Genomic DNA, 14,438 nt, shown 5'->3' with positions numbered 1-14,438 from the left:
AGCGATGGTGCTCAGGGCACAGACTGGCTCCATGGCACAGTGGTGCTTGGGCCCTCTCACCCCACCCATCGTGTACACCCAGTGCTCAGCACCCACCTTGGCTCCTCTTCTGCGCCATGGCGGCCGGGGGGGCCAGGAGCACAGGGAGCATGGCGAGGAGCAGGAGCCAGCCACTCATCGTGGGAGCCTGTGGGAGGGGATGCTACCACTGCAGCCTCACACCTCTGAGGGCAGCGGTGGCAGAGTGGCTGGGCCCAGGATGTCCCAGCACCGTGCCGTGCCGGGACACCTGGCAGCCTCGGGAGGGCACGGTGCCAGCACTGCCCTGGGCACCGCTGCCGGCACCCCACGGCGCAGGGAAGAGTCCTCACTTTGAGCCGGGGCGGAGAGCAGCAGGGCTGTGCCCCGCCACGCTGCCACATGTCCCCCACTCCGGAGGAGCAGCCGGCAGCACCGAGTGCCCTACCCAGCGGGCCAGGTCTGCTGGCTCACCAAAAAGTGACGGGTGGGCAGCGGCTGGCCAGCGTCCGGCCAGGTGGGAGCGGTGCCGGCAGCTGCCCCGTGGCAGGGCATGGGCTGGCGGTGGCACAGGGTACAGGAGGACGGTCGCGTGCGTGCCCCATGCCGGCCGGTGCCTGGCCCCGCTCCAGCCCTCCCGCTCAGCCTGGCCAGGCCTGGCCCGCGGCCCCGCTTGCTGCCTGACGCCCGGGGGAGCCGTGCCCAGGCCAGGGGAGGCTGCCAGCCCCGGCTGCAGGGTGTGCGCGGGCTCTGCCTCCACAAGCCCTTGGCGCGGCCTGCCCGCCCGCCCGCCCCACGCCTCGGCACCGGCAGCAGCCCACCCTGCCCGCTCCTGCCCACTGCTGCCCCAGCCTGCAGGGGCTCCCCACCACCCCGGGATGGGTGGCCAAAGCGGGGTGCTCCAGGGGAACCAGGGTGGGTGAGCCCTGCCCGTGAGCCCTCACGCCCCGCCGCTGCCCACGCACACGCCCGCGGGGTCACCCAGCCTGACACCACGGTGATGGCCGCGCTGGGTCTCAGCCCAGCCCGGCTGCACGCAGGAGGTGCGAGCCCCCACGGCCGCCCCGGCGCGGGAGGGCGGGTGAGCGCCCACGGGTGCCCGTGCGGGGGGCTCGGTCCTGCTCCGCAGCGGCCCCCGCCCGCAGCCGGCCCCCCGCGACCGCCCGCACTCACCCGGGAACCCCGCGGGGCCGCGCCGTGCCGGGCCGTGCCGCCCCGCTCCGTGCCGCTCCGCTCCGTGCCGAGCCGTGCCGGGCCGTGCCGTGCCGAGCCGGGCGCAGGCGGTGCCGGCGCGGAGCGGCCCCCGGTGCTCCCGCCCCTTTATTGAGGGCGGCCCGGAGCGCGGTGCCGGGGGGGGAGCGGGAGCACCGCGGCCCCCGCCCAGCCCGGCCCCCCAGAAAGGGCTTTTCCCACCCGCTCCCCGGGGATGGGGGGAAAGTGGCTTTTCGGGCTGTTCCCCCCCAGAGCACCAGCCCTGGCTCCCCCGCAGGCTGCACCCTGGGCAGGGGCCGGAGGGCACCGAGGTGGGGATGGAGCAGGGGGGGGTTGGACCCCCGGGCAGGGTTTCTGCTGGGCTTGCCCAGTGTGACCTCGGTGTGGGGCTGAGTGGGCACCGGCGAGGCTCAAGGCGGTTTTCCCTCCAGCATCTCCATCCTTCACATCCCAGGAACGTGGCAAGTGGCTCTTAGACCTGCCAGCCAGGAGCCGGCCACACACCTCCATCCATCTGGAGGGGATGCGTCCCCAGGGACCTCAGGGCACTGCCTGGCCCTGGACAGAGCTGGACAGAGGTGCCACGGGGACCCAAGCCCCTGGTCCCCTCCGGTTACAGCCTGGCTCTGAGCACCAGCCCTAGGAAGGACGGTGGCGGTGGCGAAGGGCTGCTCCCCATGCCAGCGCAGCTCCCACGAGGCTGCAGGATGGCTGAGCCTTGCCCAGGACCTTTCCTGCACCCACAGCTTACGGTACCCATCACGTGGGACCCCAGCACCCATAGCTCAAGTACAGGGATTGCCCTGGCACCAACTGTGGGGCATCCTCCTGCCCTGCTCCAGACACCGTCCCCCAGCAGCCACCAGAACAGACTAGTGGCTGAAAACCTACCCCGGGGCTAGAGCAACGCGCTGGAAAGCCACTGGTGGTGTGATTGCGGTTGGTGGGAGGAGGCGAACAAGAGAGGATACCCAGCAAGGTGGGCAGGGACCCTGTGCTGCCTGGCCTCATTCCCTGCCTGACCAGTGACTGGCAGGACTGTCCCCTGGGGCTTCTCCTCAGCCTAGGGTACAGACCCTCAAGGTGCCCTTGACCCCCAGGGCACACCGTGGGACCACGTGGCTCCTTGGGTCACATCACACTGCACCCCATCCTCCCCGCTGGTGCCTGTGCTCACCTGGGTCTGACCCAAGCTCATGGCCCCAGCATGTGCCCCATGCCACCTCCCCTCTGTCCCCTTGGTGACGCCGCATCACCCTGTCCCCAGCACCCCACATACCTGTGCCCTCCTGGCTGCCAGCCCAGGGTCTCCCCTCTGGCTCCTGGCAGGGCAGCAGGCAAGTCTGGGGGCATCTTCCTGCGGGCAGCAAGGGGAGCAACCCTGGGGGTCCCTGGGGCCCAGGGCCACCTCACAGCTGGGGGCCCGGGCCAGGGCCACCTGCCACTGAGCAAAGATGCTCCAGGGCCGGCTGCAGGCAACTTTCCCAGGCACACACTGTTCCCAAGCAGGGGAGGAGCGGCGATGCCCCCGCTCTTCTTAAAGGCGCAGCAAGCAGTGCATCCCCTCCTCTTCGTTAGCCTTCCTCTCGTTAGGCCCCAGCCCCGGCCCCCAAACCTGGCCGGCCGGCTCCAAAGTTCACCGTGGCCACGGGTTTCCCCCTGCCAGCCCCAGCTCTGTGGGTCCAGCTGTGGGTCCAGCATCCCCAGGTCAGGACTGTCCCCAAACCCTCCTCCCGCCAGAGCTCGCTTAATGAAGGCAGGGCCGCCTGTCCCAATTAGACAAGGGGCTTCGTTAAACAGGGAGCGGAGGGGCCTGCCAAGGGCTCTGTGGCTGGCCCCGGGCCCGGAGCTGGTGCAGCAGCCCCACGGCGCGGTGCCGGCAGCAGGGCACGGGCAGCCAGGGGTCACCCCTGCTAACAGGGGCAGCGCTGGGGTGAGCATCCCCAGCGGGCACCGCAGGCAGAGGCACCGGGGCAGTGATGCTCCGCAGCCATGCTGGGGGCTCTGCCTGCCACCTCGGCCCCCACGAACACGGCAGGCACCAAGTGGGGTGGTCCCCAAACCCTGCTCCCCCGCAGGCAGCCCAGGAGCATCTTGGCGGTCTTGTCAGCAGCATCCCCCTTGTGTTGGCACTGGAGGGGGGCATGCGGGGGTGCTGGGTCCCCAGAATGAGAACGCCTCCCCCTCCATGGTGTTTCCCAACTCCCCGCCACATACCAGGGCCAGGGAAGGAATCTGTGGAGGGAGAACACCAGGTGCGAGTGACTCACGCAGCTGCCCTGCGCCGCCGCTGCACGCCAGTCTCTCTGGGAACATCCCAAAAAGCTGTCAGCCTTTTCCCAAGCCTGGCGGGCTAGCAGCCAGACCACCAGTCCTTATTCCCACAGCCTAGGCTTGGGGTTCCCTATCTTCTGGTTGGCTTTGCCCCAAAGCGCATTGATTCCTCTCCACTGATGCTGATCAAGCTTTCAGGGCTGACCCTAACCCCAGCCCCTCACCCCTGCCTGCCCTATGCATGCCACCCTGGTCCCCAAATGCCACTTGCCAGCTGGCCACACATCCCCTGCGGCACAGCCTCTGCTGCCTCATAGGTGTCAGATCATGGAAGCCCCAAAACATCTCCCCAGGTCCCACCAGCCCTGGTCCCTGCAGGGTGCTTCCCTGAGCTGCAGGCATGGGGGGAGCACCAGCTCCAAGCCCCATAGGTGGTCATGCCACCCCCAGGGATGGGAGCCCCCCGGTTTGACAGCAGGCATGCAGGAAGCACCAGGGCTGAGCCTCTCCCTGCCCTGTCCTTGCCAGGCAGGCGGACTCACCGCTGCCTTAGTGGGAAACGAGGAAAATCTGTTTTCTTCAGCCCCAGGTAAGGTTTCACCTCTGTGTCGGGTGGCAAAAAGGATGAGTCACATGGCACGGCGAGGCAAATGCTGGGTTGCAGAGCCAGCTGCAGCTGCAGTGCCATGGGTCCCACGCCCCATCCTCTACCCACCCTCTCCAGATCCTGCAGCCGCTGCCTTCGGCAATGATCTGGCATGGGCTGGAATTCAGCACAACCTTTACAGAATTTTAGTTTCCCGACCCTGCAGCGGTCCAGCAGCGCTCCCCACTCCAGCATGGCATGGGCATCCCCAGCTGGCAGGGATGCATGGGGCAGCTCTGGGGCTGCTGGAAGGGAGCTGCCCACTCTTCTGATCCTCTTAAATTTGGGGGCTTAGAGGTAGAGGGGAGCAGGGTGGGGCTGGTGCCGAGGCAGGCAAGGGGAGGAGGAGCTGGCCAGAGCTGGAGGGGGAACCTCGTCTGCCGCAGGGGCCAGTTGGGACACGCTCCAGGAATGTCTCCCAGCACCAGCCACCACCAGCTCCCTGCCGTGGCGCCCAGTCGCCTGCCCCCAGCATCCCGGGGAAGGAGCCCAAAGACACCCGCTGCCACCACCAGCCAACTCGGGGAGAGTGCCAGAGGACCAGCATTGGACTCACAGGGATATGATCACGCTGGGCTCCCCATCAAGCCCAGGGGCCACAAAATAGGCCAGGACAAGTAACTGGTCACCCCTTATCTCCTGATGACCTCGCCCGAGGGGTCCAGGGAGGGAGACACCTGTGCCAGCCCTCCAGGCTTCACAAGTGGAACAGACAGCAGACCCCCAGTTCCCCTGTGCTGCAGGGGTCGCCTTGCAGAACCCCCCATCCTGCTGCTGCCCAAAGCCATATCCCTGCAGTAAAGGAAGCAAAGTATCACATCAGTGGGAAGCTATGACCAGCGAGCTTCCCCCTCTGCCCAGCAACTCTGGGGATGCTCCCAGCTGTAGGGACCATGGTGGGTGTAGGGGCAGCAGCAGGGAGGGTCTGGTGGGTGAAAGATTGTGGACGTAAGTGGTCCCACTGCAGCTAGACTTGGAGTTGGGCTGGGCCCACTGTGCCCCCACACCAGGGTTCCCTGTGGGGCAGGCGTGTGCCTTGGCTCTCCCCACAGATGCTGTGGAGGGATGGGAAGATTTTCCTGTCCATAAACTATTGTGTCTGGAGGCTGCTGCTGGCGTGGCCACACACCAGATTCTCACGAAGATGCACTGGACTGTGGCCAAGCTCCACTGTCCATGCAAACAGAGATCAGGGCAGGAATGGTGACACCACAGAGATGTGATCCCTTCTTTGGCCGAGTCAGGCAGGAGAAGGCAGCCCGGGTCAGCCTGGCTGCAGAGGCCAGGCTGGCCCTCAGGGACAGTGAGGGAGGGGAAAGCCAGGCATCATGAGGGTTCTGCCAAGGGCCAGCAGTGCTTTGCAGCAGCATGGGGCCAGTGTCCCTGAAAGGGAGGGTGGTGGTGAGGACGATGGCAACAAAATGAGGAGCCAGTAGCACAGCATGGGGTTCAAGAGTGCCTAGTTAACAAGCTAGCTTCATCAGCTGTATCCTGCCCCTGGGCTTTGGGTGATGCTGGGGATGCTCAGAGAGGCTGCACAGGGGCTGGGGCTGGATGTCAGGACCTAGAGGGAGGCAAGGGGAAGCAGGGTGCTGGCAGGGGCTGAAGTGCCCCTCGGAGGTGATGTGCCACATGCTACATGTGACCATCCATGCAGCCTGGCTCATCTCACAGGCATCTAGCTTCTCAACTGATAGAGGCATGAGCTGCTCCCCTTCACTACTGGCCCCATAGTCCCCATCCATAGTAGGGACCAAGCTCTGCAAAATAAGTCTGGCTTGCCGCCGAGGATGGGGATGCAGGAGATTGTGGAAATGCAGGGACTGGGTGCAGCAAAGCTCACTCAGCACCTCCACATGGGGCCAGTGCTGCTTTTCCCTGTGCTGACAGCCCAGTGGGGTGCACATGCCTTAGAGATGCCCCAGCCAGCTCAGCACATGCTGCTAAGGAAGAGAAACAACTCCTGCCTCTTTGCAGGGGCAGACGAATTGCCTGCCCTGGGGGCACCGTGGATTAAGGCGCTCCCAGCCCAGCCCTGGCTTCGGGACATGCAGGCAGCGGCAGGCAGCGCCTGGGGTGCTGAAAGGGGGACCCAGGGATGCATCGCGGTGCGAGAACAGGGGCTGGCAGAGCAGAGGGAGCAGTTTCCCTTCAGATGCCTGCAGGAAGAAGATGAAGGAGAGCCGAGGGAGAGCTGCCAGCCTGCGGCACGCGCGCTCAGGGCATGTGCGGGCTGGGTGCTGGTGTGCAGAGCATGACCCAACATGCGTGTGCTGAGCCAGCCCGTGCCCGCCCGCGCCAGGCGCCTGCACCCACCGGTGCTGCCCAGCCTACCTGCCCAGCTGCGGGTGGCCCTGGGGACCAGCACTGTCAGCAGCCCAGCGCCTTGGGCCAGGCAGTGGGATGCAGAGGTGAAAGGTGGCATTCCAGCAGCCGTCCCCTGGGAGAGTGGTTCGGGGCAAGGCCAGGTCACTGGTGCTTCCCCGCAGCGCTAGGGAAGGCGAGATCATTGTCTTACCTGCAAACACCGAGGTGCTGTGTCTGGCTGCCTCAAGCCCTCACCAGCATCCCTCCAGGAAGGTGGGCGTGCAGATGGGGCAGCTCAGCCCCCACTGGGTGCTGGGGGGGCCATCACCGAGGCGGGGGCTACTCCTGGCTTCGCATGGTGCCTGCCACTCTGCACCAAACCTGGCTCTCAAGAGCAGCGCAGGAGGGGCACCACGGCTTCAGGGGACTGGAGGGGCACGCAGGAGCCCAGCACTGCTCCTGGAGACCTCACAGGAATAGTCACCAGCACCGTGGGCAGGATGATACCAGCACTCTCTGCTTCAAATCAGACTGGCCCAGGGAGCAGCTGAGCAGGGGGGCTGCAGGAGCCCAGGACACAGAGCTAGGGCAAATGCCAGCAGCACAGAGGCCCTTGCCACATGTGGGAGAAAGCTGCCCACCAGCTCCCAAACCCCACAGCACTTCCACACCCCATCGGAGGGGGCTGAGCACCATCCCTCCTCCCCCAGAGCTGGGGGAAGCAGGTGTGGGGGGAAATGGGCAAGACACCACCACCTCCCCCATGCACAGGAGCTGCTCTGCTGCCCAGTGCCGAGCTTTTCCCCCTCCCAGGGCTGGGAAACAGGAGCTGCCCAGCTCCCAGCATGGCACCCAGTGTCAGGAGACCAGCTGCATGCTAACCCAGCCATGGGAGTCACCATAGACCCTGGAGACCCATGGGAGGAGACCCTGCAGGAGCAGGCAGCAGTGTGGCAGGGGGTGTCAGCAGGAGCAGCGCGGTGGCAGGGGCACGCAGCAACCACTCGCCAGGCAGGGAGGAGGAACGGCAGGCAGGCAGCACGCAGGCCTGTGAAGCTGGAGCCATTCCTGGGATGCTGCCAGCTGTGCTGCAAGAAGCTGCTCCTCGTGGGGGGTTCACAAGCTTGATGGGGCCACAAGTATTTGTTCCTCCAACGGCAACAGCAGATGCCTCCCCGCTGCAGTGGCTGAGGGTAGATGTATTCCCAGGGGAGGAGCGCTGCCAAGAGGAATAGCTCCGAGTCTGAAGAACCAGCCCTTGAGAGCCCCAATCCCAGCCTTGAAGGGTGGGAGCAAGGACGCGCTGGGCCACTGTCCTGGGACCCTACCGCTGCACTGGAGCTTGCTGTGGACTGTCATCGCCTTCCCAAGAAATGGAAATAACACGTCACTAACAGCTTGCGCACAAGCCCTTGTGCTGCTGAGCCGCAGGCAGAGGCACAGCCAGCCTTGGCAGAGCAGCCCACCAGCCTCTGCTCACAAGTGACTGAGGGACCTGCTCGGGAGCCGCGCAAGAGGAAGGTTACTCACCTCAGGTCTCCAAATACAGCTCTCCCACAGTCCCTGTGGCAGGGAAAGGCTGTCCCTTGCCCATTCCCCTGTCAGCCGACCCTGCTCTCACTTCCCCACTTTGACATGTGGGACATGGCTCCGGCAGCTGGGAGGACAAGGTGGTTGCTTAATGCTTCCTCTCCACCTCTATTCAAGTGTTTCACAATCTGCGCCAACACCCCCTAAAAACTACCTGCGGCTCCATAAAAATTTCTGGCAGGGCTCACAAAAGAGCCCCCGTCCCACACTTCATGGGGCTCGGCCGCTCCTTGCGCAAGGGGCGCCCGACGGAGCCATGGGGAGCATCGCCTGCAGCGGGAGGGCTGGTGGGAGATGTGCGGGGCGGCACTGCAGCCCAGCAGGCAGCTGCTGGCACATGCTCTGCCGGGGGGGACGACGGCGCGGCACAGCTCACACCAAGGTGTGGCAGGGGGCCCTGCCTGGGACAGGCAGGGGTACACACTGCTGGGGAGCGGGGGGTCACCCTGCAGCCCCCGGAGAAGGGACTGTTGCAAGTCACGGGTGCTGGTAAAGGCACGTGGATGGCACAAGGTCCTTTACCGGCAGGATGCCATCGTACCAGAGGCACACCAGCGAACACCACTGGATCCCCAGCAGCTGCAGGATGCTGCCCTGAATGTTTTACACAGCAGCTGTGGTCCACAGGAAGCATAATAAGGGTTTGGTCATCAGTTTGCTGGGGTGGCAAGGAAGCCCCAGGGCAGGGGCAGCACCCAGGGGCCCAAGGCTGCAGGAGGGGCTGAGAGCACCCCTACCTGTGGGGCAGCAGCCAGGGTGCAGGGGGGACCATACTCTGGAGGGATTTGTGCAGTTCGCGAGACCGGACTTGTCCTCACGGCTCTCCCCCACGAGGCTGTGCCATTGCTCCTTCAGCTCTTTGGCTGGGTGCCCAACTCCAGAAGAAAAGAATAAAAAGGATGAAGCACCCGCCCTGCCCCGTTGGGTGAATCGCTGTCTGTCACCATGGGAACTCCTCCCTCCCCACACCCCCCCGGGATGACTTCATATCTCCATCCAGCAGGAGGGCTTCGTCACCAGGATGGCACGGGGCAGACGGACACGTACAACTCACGCAAGGACCCGTGCGGCTGCAGCGGTGCAGATGGGGCAGGATACTGCAGAGCTCCGGGGGGAAGAATGAGCAGCCCAGGTGAGGGTCCCGCAGAGGATGGGGGTACAGCCTGCACCCAGACAGCACATCCCCAGAGGAACAACCAGGAACAACTCGGGGCTCTCAGAGCTCCCACTCCTTGCGGAAAACGTCTCCAGCACCTCTGCACCGCTCCTTGTCACCATCGAGGAGGGAGGAGTGCAGGATGCTGCTTCTGGCCCCGTTACCTTTGTAAATCACCAGTCTGGGACCATGAGGACCTCAGCCCTTTCCATCCTCCTCAGTAAACTCGAGGCAAGGTCACCTGTGAGTCACCGCTGTGCATGCAAGGCAGGAACAGGAGATACTTGCATTCCCATGTCATAGGGGTTCCTGCCAAGTGCTGCACATCTGGAACAGCTGTAAACAAAGCAGGGGAAGCCAGAGAGCCACAGAAAAGAGCAGCTGGGGGCAGCGGGGACCTCCAGCTTCGCAGCAGCAGGGTGAGGGGGGAAGGGGTGGAAACGCAGAATTGCCATGTGGAGCCCAGATGCCCGGGGCTCAAGCACGCTCACCCACTGCCTCTTCCTGGAAGCCCCTTGGCACACCAGGATATCTTCTGTGCCAGGTGAGCCAGGGCAGGAACTTGCCATGGACACACTGCCTGCTGCTGGGCTCTGCCTGCTGCTCCGGTTCCTTGAGCTGCTGCTCACCAAGCCTCCTGCAAGAGGTCCCAGCCCCACTCACCATGTCCGTGGGCAATTATCACTTCACAGATGCCTACCTGGTAATCACACCCTCCAGGTTTCATCGGTAGCACTAAGCCTGTTTTGCAATTGCTGTGAGCACTGCTCAAGAGTGATGCAGTCTGAACGGAGAGGTCGTGGGTTTGGCATGTATACGTCTGTACAACACTAAACTGTACCCTGAGAAACGCGGAATAGTTTTCTGAAGCTGAAATACATCAACTGCTAAATCTTGAAGAAACACAACTTTAATTTCCTAGATTAAACATTCAAACAAGGAAGGAAAAAATACCCCCCTGAAGTAAGCTCACTCTTCCCTAAATATAACAAATAAAAGATAAACAGCATGTTCCCTCTATAGCACTATCCAAGAGCCTACTCTGAATAAAAAATACATGCAAAGTAGAAAATAGAGCACATTACTGGGGCTGTTTCACAAAACGCTTTGCACATCTGAGTTGCCGTGGGCTGATGGCAGTGCACGCAGAGCAACTTTATTGTGTCTCTTGCACCAAGTGTCAGCACCCACACACGCAGCGGGGCAACACAGCACCCAGAAAAGCCACATCACACTGTAGGCTCTTGGCAAAACTAGGAAGAGCACTCAGATATACAGGCTCCCGTTTCAATATCTTCATTACGTAATTAGCCTCGCTCAAAACAGGTCACGTGGCATTTGATCCAGCTTGCTTTGCTGTCCTCGTGCTGTCTGTGCTATGCAGTTGTCACACCGAGCAGGAGCAGCATCTCCAGAGCATCTGGCAGGTGGTCCAGCACAAGTACTACTCCGATTGACATCTCTTTGAACCAAAAAAACCCCAAATCCCTCCTTCTCTCACAGACTGGAGCTGGGACCTGCCCAGGCTGCCACCCCAGCAGTCTAGTGCTGTGCCAGCAGCTCCATTTCCCATTCCTGGGTAGATAAGGAACCCTGGCAGATCCTCCTCCAGGCACCACACTTCTAGTTGCTTTTCTGGGCACCCCCAGCAATGGGCAGCAAAGCCAAACCTCTGCCTGGCAGCCCCACTAAAAATCTCAGAGCCCTGAGGAAGGAAAATATACAAGGGAAAAGAGCTGGAAAGAAGAAACTTGCGTGGAAAAGTGAGAACCACTGATACTCTCTGGATGGTGTGTTGGGTAAAGCAGCTTTTAATGAGGGTTTTCAGGGCTCAGCCTCAGCCCCTTCCAGACACGCCACTGAAACAAGAGCTGAGACAAAGACAAGTCCTGCCACCACGGCCTGCTCAGCCTCGCGTCTCATAGCGGCCCAGGATGGCTGTAGCTGGCAGTCAGGCCTGGATGGGCCCTTTGTCTGTTGCTTTTCCATGCAATGAATACACTAAAGCTTTAGATGAGCTGTTTCCTTTTCCAAATAGGAAAGCGGAATTCTAGATATGTGTCTGTTCCCCTCTCCCAGTGCACAAAGTCCCTGCAGTGCACAGAAGGGCAAGGTGAAATCCAGGAAGCCCGGGCAGGGCAAGCCTGCGAGTCTGCCAAGCATCGGGTACCACCCTCACCCCAGCAATCCTGCAACCCTGCTGGGTGACCTGCATCCCAGGGAGAACTCAGCCCTCCTCCGAGCCAACCACACCATAGGGGGGGCTGGCCAGGGGAGAAGATCCCCGGTCACAGCCATTCCGATGCCCTGGTCAATCCCTGCACCCAGTGGTCCAAGCAGTGCGAGTGCACAAGACATCAGCAGCGCTGCACTTCTGCCGTCTTCTAAACTCTGCTCACCTATTGCTCCCACTGCCATTTTTCACCAGCCCTGGCAGGACAGCGGGTAGAGAAGCAGGCCCGGAGGGCTGCAGGCTCTCCTCCCAAAAGCTCTCTGGCACCAAAGAGTGGCACAGCTCCAAGCCTCATTTCTGTGAAAGCCTCTCTGCAGCTCCCTGCTGCCCTGAGGACAGGCTTGGCTCAGCACCTATGATTACTATCAACTGTACTTTCCAGGGCGGGTAATTAGTTCAGGTGAGGCAACCACTGACAATTGGCTGCTGTGGCCCCTCTCTTGGCAGGCACCCGAATCCCAAACAAGCAGCTCACATATCAAAGGGGCTGCCTGCTCCACAAGCAGATCCACCCTGTACATCTGCCCCAGCCTCACAGCCCCATGCTGGGGGTACCAACAGCTTTTCCCACTAGAGACCAGGGAAACCTGTTGCACTCAGCACAGGTAGAGAGCAAGCGCTCCCCGTTTTCACTGCTAGATTTTATGTACCCAGAATAGCTCTGTATGGTGGAAGAAAAAAAAAAATAAAATCACTGAAGCGCTGTGCAGGTGGCATTGCAGAGCCTTGCATAGGGTGCACACAACTATGCACAGTATCTTCTTTTCCAAATCCTCTTCTCTTCCAGCCAAGAGACAGAGTGCCAAGGTGTCAGGGAGGGAAAGCAACTGCCTAGAGGTACGTGGAGGGTGCGAGCTTCAAAGAGGGAACCTTGAAGACAGCACCGTGCAGAAGGGGAGAGAGCAAAGGCCAATTCATACACCAAACTAAATTTATCAGCACAGTCTAATGGGATCCCAAGTAACCTTCCAAGTGAAGTAGCAAAATAAAACACTTAAGCCATTGAAAACCAGACTGGTCAAAGAGCATCACTGAACAATCCTGCATTGTCCAGGGAGCCAGGAAACAGATTTATTAGGTCACTCAGGCCATCTCCAGTTTCAGCGAAATTGCCCTGTTCTAGGGATGGTTCCAATTCCCTCCTCTGGCACTGCCACTGTCCTTCACTGGGCAGCGGAAACCGCAGGAAGGGGAGGGGAGAGGTTCAGCGAAAGATCTCACTTTTTCAAGGTCTGGGAAAAGCACTGAGGTAGGACACTTCCATCAAGCCAGACATTTCCTAGTTTGGATTCCCTTGGACTGAGGCTTCTCCAGGGGAGGAACAGAAACACACCTTTACAGCTCAAAAAGCAAGAGACCTGCCAACGAGATTAGAGCTTCAGTTTTCCAGCACCAAGGGATTCAGCTGCCAAATGCTTGACGACTCTGCACCAGTTCCAGGCTATGCGTCCCAAGCCCCTCGCTAAGGCTCCGTGTACGGGTCTTTGCCAAGCAATTACACTCTTGACTCCTGAATGGGTTTCCACTCCCCACTTTTAGATCCCCAGCCTGGCTGCTTCTTGTTTACCAAGGAAAAATGGTATTGTAAACTTCTCATTCCTTAGAGCTGGTGAGAAGCCCCTGGTTTTGGAAGCACTGGTCTGGCACAGCACCCAAACACGACAGGTAGTACAAGGCAGAGTGCCACGGGAACTGCAGCCAGAAGACGCCAACACCTTGGGCACAGCTCAGCCCCAAATCCTAGTTGCTAGCAGGCACCCAGCAGCACTCTGCATCCAATGCCACTCACCAAGGCACAGTTCCTAGGCCAGATATTCAGATTTCCTTCTGGATAAAAGCATCTACAAAACACCTTCTAAAGCTGCATAAGCCAGCCAACCTTGCAGAGCTGCAGCCTTTTGGTCAGGAGGAGGGAACCTCGCTGAAGTGCTGGGAGCATGCTGCTCCACACAGCCAAGCTGCTGCTTTTGCAGCGAAACAGAGCAGTTTGGAAAGCAGCAGTTGCAGAGTGGCTTGAATCAGTTCCTAGTACAAAGAGCACAGGATGGCCTGAGGAATTACTCAAGGAAAACAATCATTCCCAAGCAGAAACCTCCAAAGAAAACTTGCAGGAAATGCTAAAGCAAGGATGTACATGTCCCTTTCCTTGTACTTCTCACCAACTGCAAAACACCCCGGAAGCTCACCCTGGGGGGTGGGGGGGGCCGAATATATAGCAATGGAAGACAAAAGATGATTACAGTCTGATTGCAGTCAGAAAACCAAGACAGAATCATTTGCTGGGTTCCACAAGGCTTGAGGCGTAAGTGAGCTTGTTTAGTTTTTCAGCCCTCAGCGCACTTGTAACGAGCCAGAGCTTGTGCCGATGGTTAAACCCAAATTGCATCAAGAACATTTAACAGTTTCAAACTTGCCTAGTATATGCAATGAGTTCAGACACACTGACTCTCTCATCAAGAATCCAGATTCAGCATAAATGATTTAGTACACTGGATTAGTCTCAAGTGTAATGACTAACTCCTAGAAACTTTTACACTATTTTTAAATCCCACTTGTCAGGGCAGCACCTGGAAATTAAATGAGAATCCCAGGGAGATTATCCCAAAGACAAAAATTAAACAGAAGTACCTTCCAGCTTCCAAGAGTAGCTGTGACAGGCTAGTGCCACCTGGTGGGAAGCTTTTCTCCATCCCCTTTGCTCGGTTTCATCCTTTCTGCTCCACGTTTGTTTCCCGGAGGCAAGACAAGGGAGCAACAACGAGATTAACACCAGAAAAAGCAGAAAGGGCTGGGTAGCTCTTTCAGCTATTCAGACCTAGAGGTTTTTCCAGATACAGGCCAGGGCACCCTATACTTCAGTCAGCAGCTTCTCAGTTACTGCATAGCTGAGAATGACTGGACAGACAGAGGCTCATCTGCAGAAGGAACACGTACACCAACACCAACACACTCCACAACAATCTCTGCTCGTTATTGGGCTGGTTTACAGGTAACCGGGAAGC

General features: G+C 60.2%; 1 protein-coding gene across 14 annotated transcripts in view; it reads right to left on the bottom strand.

The window, feature by feature from the left end:
* Positions 1–3,465, bottom strand: part of COL7A1 (collagen type VII alpha 1 chain) — a 33,176-nt gene extending 29,711 nt beyond the window's left edge. For all 14 annotated transcript variants that reach the window (XR_013927768.1, XR_013927769.1, XR_013927770.1 and 11 more), the window contains exons 1-2: positions 1,192–3,465; positions 97–187 (exon numbers count right to left, since the gene is read on the bottom strand). Coding sequence is in view for 10 of the 14 variants with exons in the window: in XM_080385285.1 (XP_080241411.1) it covers positions 97–178 (82 nt within the window). In the remaining 4 variants the exon portion in view is untranslated. The remainder of the gene's footprint in view (positions 1–96; positions 188–1,191) is intronic.
* Between the last annotated feature and the right edge of the window lie 10,973 nt (positions 3,466–14,438).

Source organism: Falco punctatus, assembly GCF_963210335.1.
Source record: "Falco punctatus genome assembly, chromosome: 4".
Lineage (NCBI taxonomy): Eukaryota > Metazoa > Chordata > Aves > Falconiformes > Falconidae > Falco > Falco punctatus.
The sequence above is the reverse complement of the archived record's forward strand: the minus strand, read 5'-3'. Positions and strand labels throughout refer to the sequence as shown.